Source organism: Artemia sp. Qi Xiang Cuo, chromosome 1 (assembly GCF_049724085.1).
Source record: "Artemia sp. Qi Xiang Cuo chromosome 1, ASM4972408v1, whole genome shotgun sequence".
Lineage (NCBI taxonomy): Eukaryota > Metazoa > Arthropoda > Branchiopoda > Anostraca > Artemiidae > Artemia > Artemia sp. Qi Xiang Cuo.
Genome location: NC_142794.1, coordinates 21292351 through 21314143, shown reverse-complemented (window position 1 = coordinate 21314143; position 21793 = coordinate 21292351). Strand labels below are relative to the sequence as shown.

General features: G+C 34.6%; 1 protein-coding gene across 3 annotated transcripts in view; it reads right to left on the bottom strand.

Annotated features, from left to right (window-relative positions):
• The window catches only part of LOC148956109 (bestrophin-4-like), a 265036-nt gene that overhangs the window by 73453 nt on the left and 169790 nt on the right, over window positions 1-21793 (bottom strand). For all 3 annotated transcript variants that reach the window (XM_089094424.1, XM_089094333.1, XM_089094498.1), the window contains exons 4-6: window positions 8499-8665; window positions 3005-3159; window positions 119-196 (exon numbers count right to left, since the gene is read on the bottom strand). In XM_089094424.1, the coding sequence (XP_088950550.1) occupies window positions 119-196; window positions 3005-3159; window positions 8499-8665 (400 nt within the window). The remainder of the gene's footprint in view (window positions 1-118; window positions 197-3004; window positions 3160-8498; window positions 8666-21793) is intronic.

Below are 21793 nucleotides of genomic sequence, written 5' to 3'. Positions count from 1 at the left end.
TTATAACTTTGTAAGACATATATGGCTGTACAAGTTTAATCAGTAATGGTGGAGGGGAGCCATACCAACATTGTGCCCTGGCGCTGAAAACCCTAGCTACGCCTATTTGTGAACTTACCTGGGTATACACCAAAGGGAAGCTGATCCAGTCATAACTCCACAGAAGGCTGCATTTTGATCGTATATCCAGGAATTCCTTAAAATGAATATTTAACTTTTAACGTACAAGTCTTTCATGTTAGTGTATTCAAGGGCTGCAGCCCAAGGAGGTTAACCAAAATGTGAAAAATGATTGAAATTAACTATTAACATTTTCTAAATAATTTACATACCCTTTTTCCGTTGCATAGAGAGGGCCTCTTTTATTTTATTGGTTGTTTTTAAATTTTGTTTTGTTTCATTTTGTTGCAAAGATTTTTATCTATATTTTTTACTCTTTATTTCTTTGTTTCGTATTGAGGGCGGTAGAATGGAGGTTTCGACCAGAATATTTCCATTCTATACTAGCTGGAAGTATCCTCATATTTTCTTTTCTACAAAATTTTTCATTTCTTTAACAGCATGCATCAATTGAATTTTGCTTAAAAATCTAAATATATAAATTTTAAATTCTGAAACTTTATCAAATATGAAATTCCTCTATATCAGAAATTTGAGTTTGAGACCTTTTCTTTTGTTTTATTGTTCTAAAAAACTTAGTTTTGTCACTATTTTCTTTCTTTTAATTCCATTTCTTTTACACGTACTCCTATACAGAAACGATGGGCTAGACAAAACTTTCAGCGTAGAGAAACTATTTAGTTTTTAGTAAAGTTTAGTCTAGTTTTCAGTAAAGCGCTATCAAGTAAAGTAAAGTGTCAGCAATTAAAGTGTTAGTAAAGTCAGTGAAGTGTTTGTTTTCAGTAAACCTTAGTTCCTGTAAAGAAAAGGTTGAAAGTGAAAAGGTTTCAGCAAAAGTTAGTTTCTGTAAAGACTTAAATGAGGCTGAAAGCTTTGAATGAGGTTGAAAGCTTTGAATGAGGTTGGGGGATATCAGGATTTAAGAAAATATCGATATAGTAATAATTTTATTTATTTTGTTCGATAAAGTTGAAATCAAGAGATTTGAACCACTTTGTTCTCTGATATAGCCTACTCTTATTTTCTGGAAATTTGGTAACAAAAATGATCGCAGATTAAATTCAGATTGATGATCGTTTTTAGCTGAGAAATTATTTCAGTACTTTGTCCAATTGCTGGTTTGTGAATGGTGGTGATAGGCACATACCCCGAAATCCTCCCCTTGGAAATTTCACCCCAACGGAAACTGGGAAGCTCAATGTATAGTTTTTGACACTTTTAAATATATTGGCTGTCTCAAAATTTTTAGTCGACACCAAATGGTGCAAAGTCGCAGTTTGTTGCCATAAAATAGCAGAAAACACCTCTTTCCCACCACAGAAGGTTTTTGTTCACTTTAAAAGGGCATTCGAACCTATAATTTCCGTTTGAATGAGGCCTCTACCAATCTTTTAGGATCATTGATTCGATACAATCACCCCAGGGAAAAAAAATAAACCTGCATCTGTAATCTTTCTTCTGAAAAAAAGGTGCAAAATTCTGCATTTTTATAGACGAGAGTCTGAAATCTCTATAGTTGGTGTTCTCAATTATGCCAACACTCATCTTGTTATTTTCATTAAGCTCAATTGCCCTTTTTTTTGGGGGGGGAGGGTGTTTCTCCCCTTTTCGAAAGTCGGGCAAATTTTCTCGGGTCGTAGCGTTTGACATGTAGCATTAAAGTTAATAAACTTCATTTATTTGGATCAGCATACAAATCCAATTCTTTCGATGCATTAATTGTTATCAAAATTCCTTTCTTTAGAGTCTTGTTTGTTGGCCCAAGTTGCTTTTTACTTAGAGTTTGTTACCACGAAGTGCTTGATTCTACATCGTACATTCTATATAAATTTTGACATGTAGGTAAGATATTCCAAAACCTTTATTTTCTTCATTCTTTTTTTATCTTTGCTCAATTTTACAAGTGAGAAGAATTCAGCAGGGGGAATTGCCTGAGGAAAATTTTCCAGGCTGAACATTTCTAGGAAAATTTTCCATGGCAGAGGATCTTCTTAGGGTAGGAAATTTTCATTGCACTGCATTGTGAAATTAGTAATGTTAACAGGAAAATTTTCTTTGGAAATGTCTGTTCAATTATATATTGTGTTAACATCTAATTACCAGGAGACGAACCTTCGCTCGGACACTGGTGCTCAAGATGCAGAAGGCCTGTATATATGTCACCCTCGCTGTCGCTTGTCTTGTAACTGTAGATTAGTGTGAACTTCTTTTCCAGCTTTTCTCCAGTTTTATTTTTGCTTTAGTTACATTCTTGCATAATTGAGTAAAAACCAGTCGTGTTCCATTGCACATACCTTACGAAATATTTAAATTACGCATTCGCATAAAGAATGTGTTATTCTTTAGTTTTCGGTCAAGGGGTGGTAAATCAGCAATTTCATTTGAATTAAAGAAAAAACTACTGTGAATTCAATTCCTCCTTCATCTTTATTCTTCCCATAATCATAGCTTTTACAGGATTTGTATTCTCTTGCGAGGCGATCGACAATCTCAAAATTGATTTTACTTACTTCGTTGTTGGGCGGTCCTAAAATAAAACGTTTCTTCGTTCCATTGTAATTTTGATTAAAAATGCAATGTCAAAATACTGTCTTCAATTAAATTACCACTAGGAATTATATCCCCAGGTAAATCGATTAAATTGAATTATTTTTTTAGCTCGATTATTCAGTTGTTCAATAGTCAATTGTTTAATGCTTACAAATTTTTGGTACTCATTTGTATATGTCTTTTAACCACATATTTCACAGTTTAAAATAGCAATAACAATAAAAAGAGGAAAGTTTTTTTTTATAGAAATAAGTACTCAATTGCCTATTGTTTTAACATTTGATATGCTTCTAAAATACATCATAATAGAATACGGTAAAGATTTAAATAGTACCTGCATTACAAATCTCATTCCTGGGGGGTCGATTAATTTTTTGGTGGTCCGGCATTCCCGTAGAAGATCAACAAACCAACAACTTGGGATCCAATAGGTATTGAACTCAGTTTGTATAGACTTGAAACTTTCCAGTTCGCGCTTTGTCATGATACCTAGAATCCATAGAACAATTTTACAGTGGTAAAAATATAAATCAAAATATAAGTACTAATAGGATCATTGGTATTGCAAGGGCGGTTAAAGTGTGTTAACCCCGCCCCCTCTTTCCCTTTAAAGCTTATTTTTTACTTTTACCATTATACGAAAATTAGCAGCAATGTTAAAAAACAAGAATAATGAGTAATACAGGGCTACACCAGGGATTTTGATGCAACAGGAAGGGGGTGCCTCAAGGCTTTTAAAGGGGTGGGATTCACCTATATAAACAGTCTTATTTAGTCATTAATTAATCAAAATTTAACATCTTTATGTCATTTGAATTTCTGAAAAGTCCATCAAAAATATTTAGCAGATATTTTGTATAATTGATAATAGCTTACCACTCCTTAAGTGAAAGATGAAGAAATAAATACATATAAATCCTAACATTTTTAATCATTGACTCTATATTCGTCCAATGAGACGATCAACGAAAGGGCTGGTTAGAGCGATTACTGAGTCGAAAATCTTTTGAAATTGTCCGTTTTTCATGTGGCAAAAGTGTACCTTATTTCTAACTCCTGTAGATTGGCCTTTTATCCGTAGAGGGTTAGAGGACACTTTTTGAAATTTATCACTAAGCTTAATCTTATTTTATGGATTGGGCAACCATTTAGTCGTTTGTGGCCGGTCTGGTCAGAGTGTTACTATCTTTTTCTTCGAGTATTGTTGTTTGTGGTTTGGCCCATTTGCATTATTTTTTCGAATAAGAGTGACCTTGTTTCATTGTTTGCTCGTAAATAAAAATGAACAGACTGGTTTAAATTAACCATTTGTTAAATTTGACCGCAGTCAATTTGTCATGGAGGAAACTTCTAGTCACATTAAAAAGAAAATATTTGGAGCTTTAAAGATTTGATCAAACGTTAGTTCTTACTTAACAACTAATAAATTTTTTGGATTTATTTAGAGTTTTCTTTAATGCTTTTACTTTTCACCAGTGTAGTAAATTAACAGGTGTTTCTATTGTAAAGCCAGATTTTGACAAGAGTCAAATTTTGTTTTGACAGCCAGATTTTATGTCTTCCAATGAAGAAAACAAAATATCCCTCTAAGAAAACATTCAGTTAGTTTCTGTTTTAGATTACAGTTAGAAAAATTTATTCTCCAACTTGTGTAGCTACGTCAATAAAGTTAAATTTTCCTGTTTATGTTTTGGTAAAAAATATGTATTCCAATTAAGCGGCCTGTGTGATTCAGGGGTCATTCTTAAAGAATTTCGAACTTCAGCGTAAAGAGCGAGGTATTGACGAGGGGGTGAATCCCCCTCATATATGTAATAATTTATATTCTTTTTAAGTTTTAATGTTGCTCCTTGCTTTCAGTTGAAAAAACTTTTTTTTTTTTTTAATTATATAGTAGAAAGGAACGTTTTTTCAGATGGGTGTATTAAATGACTATTAGTACACTTGTAAAACTTATAGGGTGGAGAGGGATAAAGGAAGCACTATATATAATTTATTTTCTTTTTAAGTTTTAATGTTGCTCTTTGCTTTCAGTTGAAAAAACTTGTTTTTTTTTATTTAATTATATAGTAGAAAGGAACGTTTTTTTCAGATGGGTGTATTAAATGACTATTAGTACACTTGTAAAACTTATAGGGTGGAGAGGGATAAAGGAAGCACTATACATAATTTATGTTCTTTTTAAGTTTTAATGTTGCTCCTTGCTTTCAGTTGAAAAAACTTGTTTTTTTTTTATTTAATTATATAGTAGAAAGGAACGTTTTTTTCAGATGGGTGTATTCTTGCTTTCAGTTGAAAAAACTTGCTTTTTTTTTATTTAATTATATAGCAGAAAGGAATGTTTTTTTCAGATGGGTGTATTAAATGACTATTAGTACACTTGTAAAACTTATAGGGTGGAGAGGGATAAAGGAAGCACTATATATAATTTATGTTCTTTTTAAGTTTTAATGTTGCTCCTTGCTTTCAGTTGAAAAAACTTGTTTTTTTTTTATTTAATTATATAGTAGAAAGGAACGTTTTTTTCAGATGGGTGTATTAAATGACTATTAGTACACTTGTAAAACTTATAGGGTGGAGAGGGATAAAGGAAGCACTATATATAATTTATGTTCTTTTTAAGTTTCAATGTTGCTCCTTGCTTTCAGTTGAAAAAACTTGTTTTTTTTATTTAATTATATAGTAGAAAGGAACGTTTTTTTCAGATGGGTGTATTAAATGACTATTAGTACACTTGTAAAACTTATAGGGTGGAGAGGGATAAAGGAAGCAATGCACCCTTTGAAGCGAGATAATTAAGTATTTATGATCGTTTTAAAATAGTTTCAGATCTTTTTAGGCTTAACATGTGTCCCTGATATGCATCTTTACTGTCGTTTTCAGGAGTCTTTCTAATATAGGTATTCTCTTTTTTATTCCGGTTCATACGTATTAAAAAAGAGTGTTTTCATAGATGAGTATTTAAAGAAGTGTTAAATAAAAATTTGCCATTTTTAGCCTAAGATTTCTTGTAGAAAATTTAATTGAGCTGGATTAGAAAAAAAATCAGGTTTTTGCTAGGTCCTCAACCGTGAATTTGAAGAAGGAGAAAAAGTCACTCAGGAGCAAATAGCCTAACAGTCAAACTGATGAACGTTATCTGATTTCAAGTCTCCCAAAAAAAACTCAGTTTTTGCAAATGAAGACATTTTAATAACGATAATATTAGAATTTATTATGCTGATGACACAGTGTAACCTGGGCATATATTCTTTTTTTTTTTAAACTTCTTATTCATAGCTTTGATAATTTTCCGACTTTTAACATCAGGTTTTTGCTAGGCCCTTAACCGTTAATTGGAAGAAGGAGAAAAAGTCACCTAGGAGCAAGGAGTCTAACAATCAAACTGATGAACATTATCTGATTTCAAGTATCCTAAAAAAAAGACTCAGATTTTGGAAACGTAGACATTTTAATAACGATAATATTAGCTTTTTTATGCTTACACAGCGTTGCCTAGGCATGTATTTTTTTTTTTTTTTTTTTTTTTTTTTTTTTGTGTATAAAAACTTTTATTTATAGTTTTGATAATTTTCTAACTTTTGAAACATCAGTCATCAAATTTATTGTAGCGTGTTTGTTCGGCCTATAAGGTCTGTTAGGGCCAATGCAGGAGCAAGTGCAAGACTGGGGCAAGGTCTGTTAGTGTTGGGCACGACTAATCATCTAGTTTCATCTAGTTTCCTCGGAAACCAAAATACATAAGCATTAACCTCATCTGTCAACTCGCTACAGAAACAAGCTTTAATGGTGTTTGATTATATGAAACTTAAAGTTTAACAGACGGGAAATAAAAATTCTACCTTAACTAGTTTGAAGTCACAAGCTAGTTACATTTTCCAGAAAAAAGGCATTTGAACTGTTTTAACCTAGGGGTTAGGGGATAACTACTCATACAGGTCCCCTCCCTTGTCCCTCCTATACCCTCCTATTTTAAAATCCTTGCTACTTCTATGAATAGTACAATACTGTCTTAATGTCTCAAAAGAAAAACTGTCTGCATAGGATGAAAGACCGCTAGATGACAGATGAAACAGAAATCCTTACAGCGAAATATTATACATGAATTTTCATGGCTTGGAGCTAAACATTTACGTAAATGTAATCTAAATTTTTTTAGCAGATAGTCATGGCTGGGGTTACTGATACGCCAAATGGACCAAATATAGGATTTACTAAAAAGACATGATGACAAAATATAGCAAAGGTTAGAGACACATGTGAGGTACTAAGCAATTTATTTTGTTTTTTTTTAATTAATACCAATCTAATTCGATTATTTTTATTATTATTGATCTAATTTAATTACTAAAATAAAGAATCCTATTCAAGTTTTTTGTTATACTGTATATCAGGGATTTTGAACTATTCTAGTGCTAAGGGCTTTGTTATCTATGTAAACCGATTCAAAGGCCCAAATACATAATTAAAATTATAACCGATGCTAAATACATAACTGAAGTACTAAACATTTTATCTTTGCCTTTTCAATAATATTAATGCAATTCAGAAATTTATCTGTAATACTTTGCAATTTTTTTCCCTTAGCAAGAAACTTAGCAAGTTCTACACCTTATGCTCACATTTTTTTAAACAAGCTAAACATTTTACAATGGGGCTTACAATTTTCTATTACGACTTCAACAGAATTACCAGCGGAAATATTCACCGAATTAACTTTTAAAAAACAACTTTAAGACTTAAAGACATATTCCCATGAACGTTCACCAAGCTGCTGGTACTGGAGCTTGGACGACCAGAAAGTTAGTCACGCCATTTCACATCAACAGGCAGAACGAAATAATCTAAGCGATACTTGGAAGTTAGCAAAACTCCCTTAACAAAAACTAACTTTTCTTGTTTGAACTTCTTTACAAGTTAGTTAAGGTGAGTCAATTGGAGAGATCCATTATCAATCCCTTCTGTATAGAAAAAAAATACACGGAAATTTAAACAGATTGACACAGTTCGCGATCTTAAGTAGTCAGAAGTAGCCAATCCAATAACTTTTGCTATGGATGTGCCCGGCGTTGCTAGATCTCGGTGCTAGCCAAGGGGTGATGTTTGCGACCTGGCTAGCAACGTCGGCTTCGCTTCCCATTGATATTATTTTGTGTCTAGTGGAAAGCTGGAAGACTAATATTCACGATCTGGGGAGAATCAGCTATGGTTTAGAAAATATATCTAGGCCGCTACCGCAAAGTGTTTCTGTAAAAAGGATTTCAGCGCCAAAATGAATTTACACTAATGGCTTTGAAACAACCTATATATCTTTTTTAGAATAGATTCTTTTGATTTCCATAGTATAGAGTGATGATGATTCTTAATACAGAAACTAACAATTCCTTGTATGAGGGAGATAGCCGTCCTCTAAATTCCCTATTCTAGACGTTACAGTGCCTACTTTAGCGTTTTGAGTAGTCTGGTCCGGTCCAGTCTAAGTGAAAAATTTGGTCAAAGTGGTCAAAGACTTGAGAGTACAGCCAAGACAGATAGAAAGAGTAAAACATATAGTCTCTGTAAGAATAGTAAAGCTGGCAAAGCTTTTTCAGAGTTGGAAAATAAATCATCGTCGCCAGGAGTTAAGTTTTAAAGCCAGGAAAGGGATTTAGGGTGCGACAGCTCCCATTTTGAAAAAAAACCTTGCTTTAGTTCCATATGTAATTTATTTCAAATACACTGCGTTTTGAGTTAAACCAAACACATATTATTTATGCTATGTGCCCCTTAAGACTGTCATGTCTACTTTACATTACAGTGTATTAAAAATAAGGGATCTGACTACTTACCAGATTCGACTACATGTTCCAATGTAGGAAATCGACGCTTGACCGCAAGTGAGATCGACCTCAGAACGAGTATCATCATGAGGTTTGTATAACGCAACAGGGTACGACGAATAAGACGACTCTCCTCATCTCTACCAGGAATGTATAGAGAAACTGTTAACATAAGTCTGAAAGAGAAAATATACGATTTTTATGAAAGTCATTGCCTTATATCTCTGACTTAATCCAGTCAATAAAGCAAAACATTAAACTTATTAGATGAAACTCATGGAATGTCATAAAGGTTACCCACCTACTTTTTTTCAAAGAATGGTTGGGGCCTTTTGGTATTTATAATTTTTATCACAGACAAAGCTATAGTAGTAAACCTGTAGTAAAGGTCATAAAGCTTCAATGTTATACTATTATTTTTTATTTTTCTTCCCAGATGCACTTCATTGTTATTTTTGCTTCTTTTTTTTCGCCAGGGGTTATTGTATCAAACCAATGGTCCTGGAAGATCCGGAGAGGGCTCATTCGAACAGATATTAAGTTCAAATGCCCTATTTAAGTGACCAATATCGGAGGACAACTGGCCCCCTCTCCTATTCTCCAAAGACATCTAATAAAAACTTTGAGAGAGCCATTTTCTTCAGCATAGTTGAAAGGTCCGACAACCATCCCTCTGGGGAAGGCGTAAAGGAGGCGACACCCATGGAACTATGTAAAAGTGACCCTCCTACATTTTTCAAGCTGGTTAGACTCTTTTGTTGGGCTGGTTGGAGCCTACGCTTCTCATATATCAGATAATTTATGCGCATTAATAACTTCTAACGTTAGTAGTATGTTATCAATTACCACAGAACCTACAAGGACTGGAGCATGAATATACAGTGCAGTTTCAACGGTACATGACTTACCACGGACAGGTATCTAGTACTACAGAAGGGACATGACTTACCAGACAGGTTTCTGAGGCAACACCCATATCCTCGACCAATCAGAGACATCAAATACGGAGGGTACTTAATATACAGTGCAGATTCAACGGTACATGACTTACTACGGCCATGCATCAACTACCGTGCCGGGGACAAGACTTACCAGATAGGTCTTTCTATGGGTCAATACCCAAAACTAAAGACCTTGGTATAATGTGTTCAAAGTTTTAATGGACTTTCTGTAAAAATACTGGTTTCAGCCGAAGAGTAAATAAATATGTTTTTTGTATAAATTAAGGTGCAATAACTCTTTTTCTTCAGTTTGAAAAAACAACTCGAATAGATAGCCTTTCTTGTTAAATTTATTCGTATTAAAATGGAGAACTTCAAAAGGATTTTGGTAAGTGAATATTTTCATTCTTGTATTATAAAAAAAAACGAGACTGTTTTCGTATAGCTACCTTTAACTATCTTGCATATGGGTTTCTGATTGACAGCCGACTACATATCTTTCGCAAAATTCATTTGTTTTGTAACATCCATTCAGGTATAAAAGGCAATTTTGGGTAAAATGCGTCTCAAGTGCTTTGCAGAAATAGCAATTATTTAAGACTAAAAATTGACCAATGCGTGTTCTTTAAATATGTACAATATCTTTGATGTGCTGGGGTGAGCTTTGGTATTGTGGAGGGGGGTAAGGATTACAAATGTTCTGAAAAAAATCTGTCGGACCTAATACGCAAAATTGTGTTATTTTTATGCATATCATATTTAAAATATAGATAGCTTAAACTCAATCTAGGACTACCAAAATTCCTTCTTTTCATGTGAGCTTGCGCAAATGGAATCTAACCCCATAAGTTTTAAATCACGTCCCTCCTATAATTGAAAAAAACATACATTTTTCCTTTATCTTGTTTCGCGAGAGATTATCGCACAAATTGTGTTATATTTTTTTTTATGTTACATCGTTTTTGCGTTATTAACTACTAGCTTAGACTTTTTCGTCCTCGTCTTAGGGGGGTCATGTTTCTTTTTTAGGACTTTAAGTAGATTTGAAATAAAGACGGAAATAATTTATACCCAATAAGTTCTAATGGTGTTTTTTCCTACTTGAAAAAGCATACATTTTCTTCCTCTATCCTGCATGATGAAACAGAGATTACTACCCCTCTATCTATGGAACTTACCCGAGGAAAAAACTGAAAATTAATTTTTATTCAAGGAGATTAATGGTCAAAGTTGTCCTGAGCAAAAACAACCAAAGCTCTATGGCGGGTCTAGCACCCCTGATGTGTACCTAATTAGATCATTGAACATGAGCAGGAGAAGTGTAATCACCTATGCACCACCATCTGAAATGCAGGACATTTCTGACGATTTACCTTCAATTCCTGACGTAAGTGCTTTTATCAGATAGTTATGTATATTAGGTAATGGAGTAATTACGGGTGGGGGGAAAGAGGTGGAAAGGTTCCAAAAAACCCTATTTCCATTCTACATATATGAAAGTACTTAATAAACCCATATTTTCTTTATTCAAGTTTATAATGCACTTACAATTTAGCATTGTACAATACTTTATTAATCTAGCTGATTGTTGTTTAATTCTTAGTTTCGGCTGAGTTAAATTAAAATGTCTTTTTTAAACTTGCTAGAAAGTGATTATCTTCCATCTCTTGCTCCGTGCGGAAGAGTCCACCTCTTCGTGCCTTGGCCTGTCAGACACGAAGCCCCGTGGCTGTGATTTGCTCTCGGTTGGATACCCGTTTTTTCAATCTTGCATTGCTATTATCGAGACATTTATTTGTCGAGGAATTAAGCCAAGTTAAAATTTTTCGCTATTTTTCATTATTCATTCGCGACTGTTTAAAAACTATCTTCAAAGCTACAGTTTAGTTCTCCAATTACGTAACAAGAAGAGGAAGATATCCCTTCGTGTACAGAGCAACAAGATTGCTTTGGACTGCGAGGCCAAACTCACAGACGTGTACGATTCGTCAAATCCAAATCGTGTTAAAATACATAAGCCATAGGGGTCTTTTACGCTCACGCCCAAAGAGACTCTAGGAATTACATGCAAGTGCTGGATGTAGTTGAGTCGTTGGGTGGAGAAGACTGCATGCGAACGGCATTGACCAGTCTGATTAAAACAGTGAATGGCGCAATTTCACACCTACGCTACACACACTATCCTATGGTTCCATCACCAGATGACAGATTGATCATTAAAAATCATAAAATATGTTGGGTTTGTAAGGGTGAATTTGATGATGGTATCGGGGGGAAGGGGAAGGTGAGCAACAATGATCCTTTATGGCAGGAAATTTCATTGGGAGGGAATAACTTTAGAGGGGTTGCACATCAATCGTGCAATATAAACGTTATTCGGCAATGTTTCGTACCAGTTTTTATACACAATTCCAATTACGAATTAAAGTTTATTTTACCGGCGTTGGCCCGCATGGCCAAGGGGGGATGTGTAGATAACGCATGGGTAGATGGTTCTTTTTCTTATAATATCATACCCAAATCATCGTAGAAGCTGCTGCTGCTAGAATTCCTGTGGAAAACAGTTGACAAGGGTAACACGTGCCTGAATAAAATCCGTTTTTTAGACTCTTCCAGTTTTTCCCCTAGTTTCTAAGTCAATTGATTCAGCTACAAAAAAGCGACAATTTTGATAGTTTTCCCCTCCTAAAACAACGCTTCCCCGATGATGAAATGTATGATTTATTAAAGTGTAAGGGCATATACGCACATGATTACTACAACTCCACCTTGAGGCTAGATGAGGTGTCATTACCGCCTATCAAAGCATTTTACAATTCCCTTACGGACAGTCAATACACCAGTAGCGACTATGGATTTGCCAAGAGGGTTTAGGCAAAGGGAGGATGTAAAAACGGATGGGATTACTGTAAACTGTACTTGGCTAGTGCTGTGTTGACTCTTCTGGACATTTTGTGCAGAAACACGGATAGAATCTATGGGGAATTTGGGTTGGATTTAGGGTACTATTTTCCACTCTTCATCTGGTGATGGACTTGATTCTTAAATTCAGCAAAGAAGAAATATGTCTGATCACCGACGTGGATCAACACCTTTTTTTAGAGAGGTCAATAAAGGGGGGTATGTTTTTCATGGGGACCGTATCACGGAAAAATATCCGACCAGACAGCACACCGATGAAAAGTCACAAGCAGTTTTTTTGGATATGAATTCCCTTTATCCGTGAACGATGTCTCACTACTGTTTGCCATGTGGCAATTAAAAATGGCTTAACACTCTTTGTGCTTCGAGTTTCCCCAAAAATGCTACCGTTGAGGAGAATGGGGCGCAAGGATGTTTTTTTTTAAATTAACGGTGAAATACCAATGAAAATCTATGATTCGGTAAAAGACTTCGTTTTCCAGTGCATAAATAGACCGGTGGGTAAAGACTCTCTGAGTCCCTACAATTTATCTTTAGTAGAGGATGGGAGTATGCGCTGGGTGCCTTCAAAGCAAAAACTTATTGCTGACCTTAACCCAAAAAAGAATATCGTTATTCATCACGTGCTATTGCGATGGACGGTGTCCAGTGGTTTCAAAGTCACAAAGATTCATAGAGCCCTCCAATTTGATCAAAAGCCTTATATGAAAACGTTTATAGACACCTTTGTCAGTAAACGTTCATAAGCGAAAACGAAGGTTGAAAAAGAAATCTATCAACTCGTTTTGAGCTCAGCCTTCGGTAAAATGTGCGAAAGCGTATGAAACAGAGGTCACTTTGACAGTGTAACCAATCCAAAAGATTGTGCTTAAATCATCGCCGACCCGAACTTCACATCTTTCACAATCATTAACTCTAATATGGTGCTCCTACATTATAAGGAAAGAAACATCGTTCCAATTAAAAATATTGCAAGCGGGAGTGGAATAACAGAAATATCAAATAAACTTAGTTTGTCACTTTATTCCAACGTATGCAAGGTCCTACGGCCAATTGAGGAGCAAGTTCAAGTGTACTATAGAGACACTGATTCACTCCTGTTAAAAGTAAAAACTGAAAATTTGTTGAATGATTTGGAAATGGACAGTACATTAGCTCGTGGATGGACTACACCAACTGGAATGAATCCCTCTATCCTGAGCTAGTGAAACCCCAGGCCCCAAATCAATTGTTAATTTTAAAATGTGAAACAGGAAGTGATATGATATCCAGTTGTGTGTTTCCTGGGCCGAAGGTATACTGTGTGGAAACGCACAACGAGGATATCAAACAAGTTTGCAAGGGGTTGCCTACACAATACGAGTGTTTATAGAAACCCTGTGGAACCTAGTTTAGTCGCAAGAGCGAAAGTCATGGCGATTCGTTCTTTACAATTTAAAAACTACACAGTTAGAATTGAGAAAACGCCATGTCGGCCATATCAGACAAAGCTTAACTACTTCAGGAAGGTGTGAAGGTACTTCCATACGGACACTATCTGATTTCAGATCGAGTTGAACGTATAGAGTATAAAACAACTCGGTCTAGATAAATTAACTTAAATTCTTTCATAGTACATGGTGGGTGGTGGGTGGGTGGTTTTGTGATTTTTTTTCAAAACAAAATTTATAAATTTTCAATGTGCTTGTACAAGGCAGAGTTATTTCTTCATAATTTAATGCCCCCAGACTGCACCCGCCACAGCGCCCCCCCTATCCGCCCCCGGGGGACGAGGGAACCCCATTTCAAATTAAAAGTCATGTTTATTAAATATATTTTTTGTAAATAAAGTAAAAATAAAAGTGATATGTAATTGATTTTTAAGTGTATTTATTGTTTAATATGTTTTTTTTTGTTTTTTTCCTAGTGCCTATTTCAAATAAATTTTTTTGTTTTTGTTATAAATAAGTAAAAAAAAGTGGGATATTACATTTACTTTTTGTTTAATAAAAACTTTTTTCCTAGCGGCAATTTTGATTAAATGTTGTTTTTTTTATTGTAAATAAATAAATAAATAGAAAATCTTGATTATGTATATTTTTGTTTAATAAAAAGGTGTTTTTTTTCTAACTGAATTATTATTATTATTTGTAAAGTGCTGCTTTTATGTTAAAAATAAAAGAAAATATGATTCTTTATTGGTTTTGTTCTTCTTCTTATTATTATTCTTGAACGGCGAAGTACTAATAGTGAAATTATTTAGTCATTAGACATCTATAATTTACAGTTAGTTGTAGGTGGGCTGATTATTGACGATTTAGCTGAATCCATTGAACAATGGTCCCAGAAAATGCTACAATTGTTTACTGTTCGCTCACATCATGAACAGATTTCCGTTACTCTAGTTCTACATAATCTCCTTCATCAGAGCAAATGTATGCAAACACTTGCTTTGAACTGTAGCTACTATATCATCTACAGAGTTGTTCGTTATTCTAGCTCGCTAATCACTCTCAATAAACAAATATATCCCGCTGCTGAAAAATTTACATGTTCAGCGTACAATCAGGCAACTAATAATCCCCTACGGCTACATTCTATTGGATCTTAATCAAAATACACCCGAGGATTTACGTGTAGTCACAGATATTTTTGACAATCAAATTACAGTACATCTTCCAGTGAGCAGTAAAAAAGTCTATTAGTTTTCATCATGACACTGAAGAAACTACATGAAAATAGACATTTATTTTCCGTTCTAAGCGCTTCAAAATCCCCACTTAGGAAAGCCATACTCAATCATGGTATTAACAACGATTTCATTAATATAATATCTGAACTTTGTTTAAATTTAACCGAGGGTAATGTTCAACTGCCAGAAGTAGTTAAGCAACTGGGAAAGCAACATCGTTCCATTGTACGTGCATTGGCTTGTAAAAAGAAAGGAAAATATTTTAAAGGAAAATCCTTTAATGCCACACTTATATCTTGAACAAAGTAAACGACTCATAACATATCTCATGGAAAGTGGTCAAGATCATACTCAAGTTGATAGCAATGGGAAACCAATTATAATTCAAGGAAAAAGTTATTATCTACTTGATTTAATCTATGATCTGGTTACAAATCGTTAAGGACTTTCATCATTTGACAGTCATCTATACAACTTTCTAAATACATTAAACTTCCCCAAAATTTTTATTAGCAATAGGCAAATTCTAAAAAAAAATAAATGAACATAGTCCATCGTCATCATAATCATTAACAACATTGAAACAAGAAGAAGAAGTCGGAGAACAAGAAGAAGAAGAAGAAGAAGAAGAAACAGGTGAATATTTCAAATTAATCTTGCAAAATACTAGCACACCTAGAAGAAACATTGATTTGACGATGAGAAGCACATCGCTAAGAGCTAGACAAAAGCAAACACGTATTGATATCAACTCAACATCATCATCATCACCCACTAGTATACAAAAGGATAGTGGACGTTAAAGTACCATTTTACGTTCAAATGGTTGAAGTTTTGAAACACGTTTATGAAAATATGGGTGAAGTAGGAAGTTTAAGTTCCCCCACAACTCTTTCCAAATTCACTGGTGTTCACACTAAAAGTGTACAAAACTATCTACAAAATGAATCAAGTTACACTCTACATAGAAATCATAGTTTTCGTGGTAATCGTTATCGAAAAACTAAAATCTTTTTCCCATTGCACATGATGTAGGTCGGTATCTTTACTCTATATGAGATTTAACGGCATCACCATAAACCGTACAAGTACAATCTAATTGCAATCAGTACTTTTAGTCGCTATGCATATGCCATTCCATAGTGGACAAAGAAAGGCGTTGAAGTTGCTCAGGCTATAGAAATTATTCTTGAACAAGAATCTTATAAAAAAATTCAAACGGATCGGGTTAGTGAATTGGATAATCAACATGTCGAACAAGTACTAATGAAATATAATACAATGCTCTATCATAGTCACAGTGCTATAAAGGCTGCATTGGCCGAACGATTGGTAAGAACTATTCGAATTTTAATTTGAAGATATTGTACATTGAAAAATACGGCTGCTTTTATTCAGGATTTAGGTAAAATCTTGTTTATTTACAATCATTGTGCAACTCAACCCCAACGGAAATTCATCATTCTGATCATAATACATTAGATACTTTTCTTAAACAATATTTCAATGAAATGATTGTGAAGAAAAAAATTCAATGTCAGTGATATTGTTCAAATTAATAGAACAACTAATGTTTTTGAAAAGGGCAATTACTTGTGGTCCACCGGAATTTTTAAAGTGGCCAAAATGCTAGACACACAACCCATGTCATATCGTCTACGAGACACTGAAGATGAAGAGATTCTTAGCGGCTTTTATGACTATGAACTACAAAAATTAGAAACACTAGTGAATCAAATTAAAAACATATTAAAGAGTACTCGACAGGCTAAGAAACAGTTGCTTGTCTGTTTGCTAGAACAAAGTTCCTATGTGGATTCTTGGATCGGTGTCGAAGACATGAACAATGTCATATGAATTCTACGTAACGTTTATCTCCGATGCCTCTGATCCTCTCTACAATGACTTGAATAAAACAAGTGATTTTTGGACGAAACTCCTTTCTACCATCAAATTCGCTGGTGCCTATGAAGTGACTCTTGTCGACTGGATTCTCAAAAATACCTGTTAGATCAAAGAAGGATTTCTTCTCTTAAGATGGCCTATCTCCCCCACAAAGAATCGCATCCATCAATCAGATCCTCTTCGAACCTATTCAATGCTGAAAATTTTGATGTCATTGTCAAGTATGGCTACTATGAACAATTTCATCCCCAACAACCCCTCTCGGAAAATATACACTATCAGACATTTTCCAATGAAGATTATTTCATTGATTTATCATCAACATTTATTGATTTTAATGTTGCAGTGAAGAAAAAGTCAGACAATACAACTCCTATTTCTGCTGATGGTATGTCCGATAAAAAATGTATCCTACACAACTTATTTAAACATATTAAATTATTCATCAATGGAGCACTCGTGAGCCTCAACAATAATTTATCCAGTTATGAAATAAAACTACAACTTATAATGATTACTCTACAGGCATACAAGGAGTTGAAAGGACAGGAACTGGGCCATGAATATAGATCAGGGGTTGATACTGACGGTGAGTTAACTTCTGCAGATAACCAGGAGTATCACCTGGTTGGAAAATTAAATTATGAGATATTCAATATATCCTAATGATTACCTCCCAATGTTAAGATTGACATAAAGTTACAACTAGTTCCATCAAATTTCATTAATAAAAAAACTTTCTGCAGCACCTGATGCAAATGTCATTATCACTTCAGCAATTCTTCATGTTCGAAAAAAAAGGTTATGAGCTCTGTTGCATTGGCAGTGGAAAAGCTAAGAAATAATGGTAACAATATTAAACTTCTTGTCCCCAATACGATCACCAATCAACGTCATATTGCCACTGGCTCTCGCAGTTATACCGATTCATCATTTATCCATGGAGAAAGCCCATCAAACTCGCTTCGCCCTTTGTGAAGATTGCTAGTGCCGTTGAATCCTGGACTGCATCCCCCCATGATTTTAACTTTTTTGGTCTATCTTGCCTTTTGTGCAAAGTGAATGGAATTCTACTGTATACTTTATCATTTGATAAAAAATCCTATAGAACTCTGTATCAGTTGACCATGCAATCCCTAGATCATGATTCACAACTATTTGAAAATGGAATAACAGATTCAATATTCTCAAAAAACCATGGCGTATTTGTTTTGGACTTGTCTAACACTCAAGATATGAGCATAGTACGATCGGGGAATGTTCGTTTAGAGTGCAAATTTGCCGATGCTTTGACCGAAAGTATTACATTAATATCACTGAGTCAATTTGAAACCTATTGGGAAATCACACCCGATGGCAGTGTTCTACTAGACCATGCACCATGAACACAAACCAAAAAATCAGCGTATTACCAAATACAAACCAAATATCAAGGAGGCACACTTGTGCCTTTATAAAGAGGTGACCCACCACAATGTTAGGCGATTTACGGTCCTAGCGGTCGCAGAGAGACAGCGGTAATTGCATTTTGTAGCCCAAGCTCAAACTAAGAAACGTGCAAAATTTCACCCACCTCCGACTTTATCTTCATGGGTAAAAGTGGGCCGGAAGTTTCGACCCTCCGACCACAGCCCCCCTTTCACGTTGTCCGATTAGGTTGAAATTTAGAGGTTGATTTTTCCTAGGGCCTGGGAGCTTATCCTCGAAATTTCAGCTCAATCCGATCACTCCTTCCCTGTTTTCCAAAAACCAAATATAGCCACTTAAAGTTCAAAAAAAAAATTTTCTTCTTAGCCACGCCTACGGGCCACAGTTGGCAACTGATCCACGTGAATGAGGACTCATTCGAAGCAGAATTTGACCTGTTAGAGCTTTTTGATATTTTCAGACCGAAAAAAATATCCCCCGAATTTATATTTACGAAAAACCTCGTTTTCCTATAAGAGCCCATGTTAATTTTTCCCACCACAGTCCCCCTTTAACGTTGTCTGATCGAGCTGAAATTTAGAAGATAAGCTTTCCTGGGGCCTGGGAGCTTATCCTAGAAATTTCAGCTCAATTTGATCACTCCTTCCCTGTTTTCCAAAAACCAAATATCAAGTTTTGTGGGGATTTGCTTGCGTCAAAAATAGATTCCATTTACTAAAAAACAATTACAATTGTGTCTCTTTAGTATAGCGGTTGATACTCCTGACTGTCAGGCAGAAAACCTGGGTTCGATTCACCGTCAGAGAAAATTTTTTATATACTGAATTTAAAGTTTAAAACGGAAACTCAGTTTCTTTTTTAAATTATTTGAACAAAACTACGTTTTCTAAAGAGTTAAAGAGGCTGAGTTACAAGATTGACCCTTAAAACACCCTGTCGAGAAAGAAAAGAATAATACACAATCATCTAACAGTTAGTCAAGCAATAAAAAGTAATAAACTGTACAAAAACGTCAATAAATTATTTTAAAAAAAAATACTTTTTCTAAAGATTTAACGCGGCTGAGTCACAAGTTCGAACATTAAAACTTACCGGGATTAGAAGGTACTGTTGGGGGGGCTGCGGCCCCCAACACCACTCGCTTTCGCAGCCTTTATATTAAAAAAAAATTTTAACTGAAAGTAAGGACCGACATTAAAACTTAAAACGAACAGAAATTATTCCGTATATGAAAGGGGCTTTGCCCTCCTCAACGCCTCGCTCTTTACGCTAAAGTTTGACTTTCTCACGACTCTTTTTTTAAACAATAAAAACTTTAGCGTAAAGAGCGAGGCGTTGAGGAGGGCACAGCCCCTTTCATATACGGAATAATTTCTGTTTGTTTTAAGTTTTAATGTCGCTCCTTACTTTCAGTTTAAAAAAAATTATTTAAAGGCTGCGAAAGCGGGGGTTTGGGGGCGGCAGCCCCCCAACTGTACCTTCTAATCCCTGTACGTTTTAAGGTTCGAACTTGTGACTCAGCCTCTTTAACTCTTTAGAAAACGTAGTTTTTTTCAAATAATCCCAGTATAAGTCCTATTGTATACCATCGGACTTCATTGAAAAAATTCCAAGTGTTAACAATACCCTAATCATTGTTAATAGCAGTCAATCGAGTTTGAAGAGGGGTCATTGGCTATCGAATATTCTTATTGGCTATATCGAATTTTTTACCCTCTTGGCCTATCATATAAATTCTACACTCCACACATCAGTAACTTTATTGAGAGCAGTGGGAAAACTATCATTGAAAATCAGAGAAAAGTACATGATTTAACAACTAAGACATGTGGCTTTCATGCACTGCTCTTTTTCATGTTCATATGTCCTGGCTATACCTACATGCAGTTTCTCAGCATTTACGCTGACTTTCCTCGACTGAACGACTTCTTAGTGGAAAATATACTTTCAAACGTCTTTAATATTTATTATAGTGCCCTACGAATAAAATTTTATAAAAAAGTACGTAAAATTTTTTATGAATAAAAAAAATAATGTTTATACATAATAAAAACGACTTTCTACTCTTTAAATTTCTTCGTCTACCACATATAGGTATTTGTCGAGAACAACTAATACGGGTAGGTCATCTGAATTTACTGTATACTGATCCTGATGTGATGTAATGTCAGGGTCACATTTTCGACAGTATAATATAACTTCACTCTTATCATTTCTCTTTGTATAATCAATGATACCATTTTCATTTATATTATAAAATTCACGGGTTTCAATTTGCTTATTTGAAGCAATGTCATATACAGTGTCCTCAAGTGGTGAATCACATTCTGTAACAGCTAAATAAAAATCAGTAGGCTTATAATCATAGTAACCATTGTCTTCACCACGATGACGAAGAAACAAAATTCTTTTGTTATTCCATTAGTTGAATCGTAAACCTGGTTCCTCCTCCCAAAACAATTTAAAGCCACAACGATACCAGTATCTTAGCAATAAACTAAAATCACGTTTAAGATTCTTTCCAATCATACCCGGATCTGTATTCTCCCACTGATTACATTTATCATAGTTACAATTACAGCATAGGTGTCCTCTAGGGTGAGAGTCACACATCTCTTCAAAACAGGAATTACAACCTTTAATTTGTACGGCATATCCTCTATTCAAATTACAGGGGTTGTATAATCTGCACTTTTCATCATACTCATCAATCATTGTACAATTCTCACATGATGACCAGCTGCCCAGTGCATACATGCATAGTGGACATGTATTAAAAATTTTTTCATGTCTTGACACTCTCACCGCCAAAATGAAATTGAGCTATGATCAATAAATTGAATGGGAAAGAGAGAAAGAGAGAGGAGTAAACCCTCTTTGAACAAAATCTTTCTCGTGAAAAAAATCATAGTCTTAAATTTCTAATCTAGTGTGTTCAAAAGCAAGTCCACAATATCATTTTTTCTTGTCATGATTAATATTTCAATAAATTGTGTAAATGCCTTTGGACCACGACGTAAAAGCTTCATGCAATAGTCTAATGATGGAGAATCAGTTTTCATTATATCGACAAGCATTCCCTGAGAAAATATCTTCCTTTGAAGAGATATCTCCAGAAAATTATCATGTAGAATCAAACGTTTTTCCATAAACACAAGATTCCCTTTAATTTTCTCTTTCTCAAATCTATCCATTTTTAGAGTCCTAAAATTGTCACATCCAACTTCAGACTAACCAAGATTCTTTTTCTACTTTAAAAATATACGCTAACCTACTATAGAAAAAACATCTTCGATTTAGAAAGAATTTTACTAAATGAAACTACTACAACAATAATGTTCATTTATAAAATTAATTTTCATTGACGTATTGCACAGGTGTATTTCGAGCATATTGAAGGTCATCTATATACAAAACTTTCAACTTTATGGCAATGC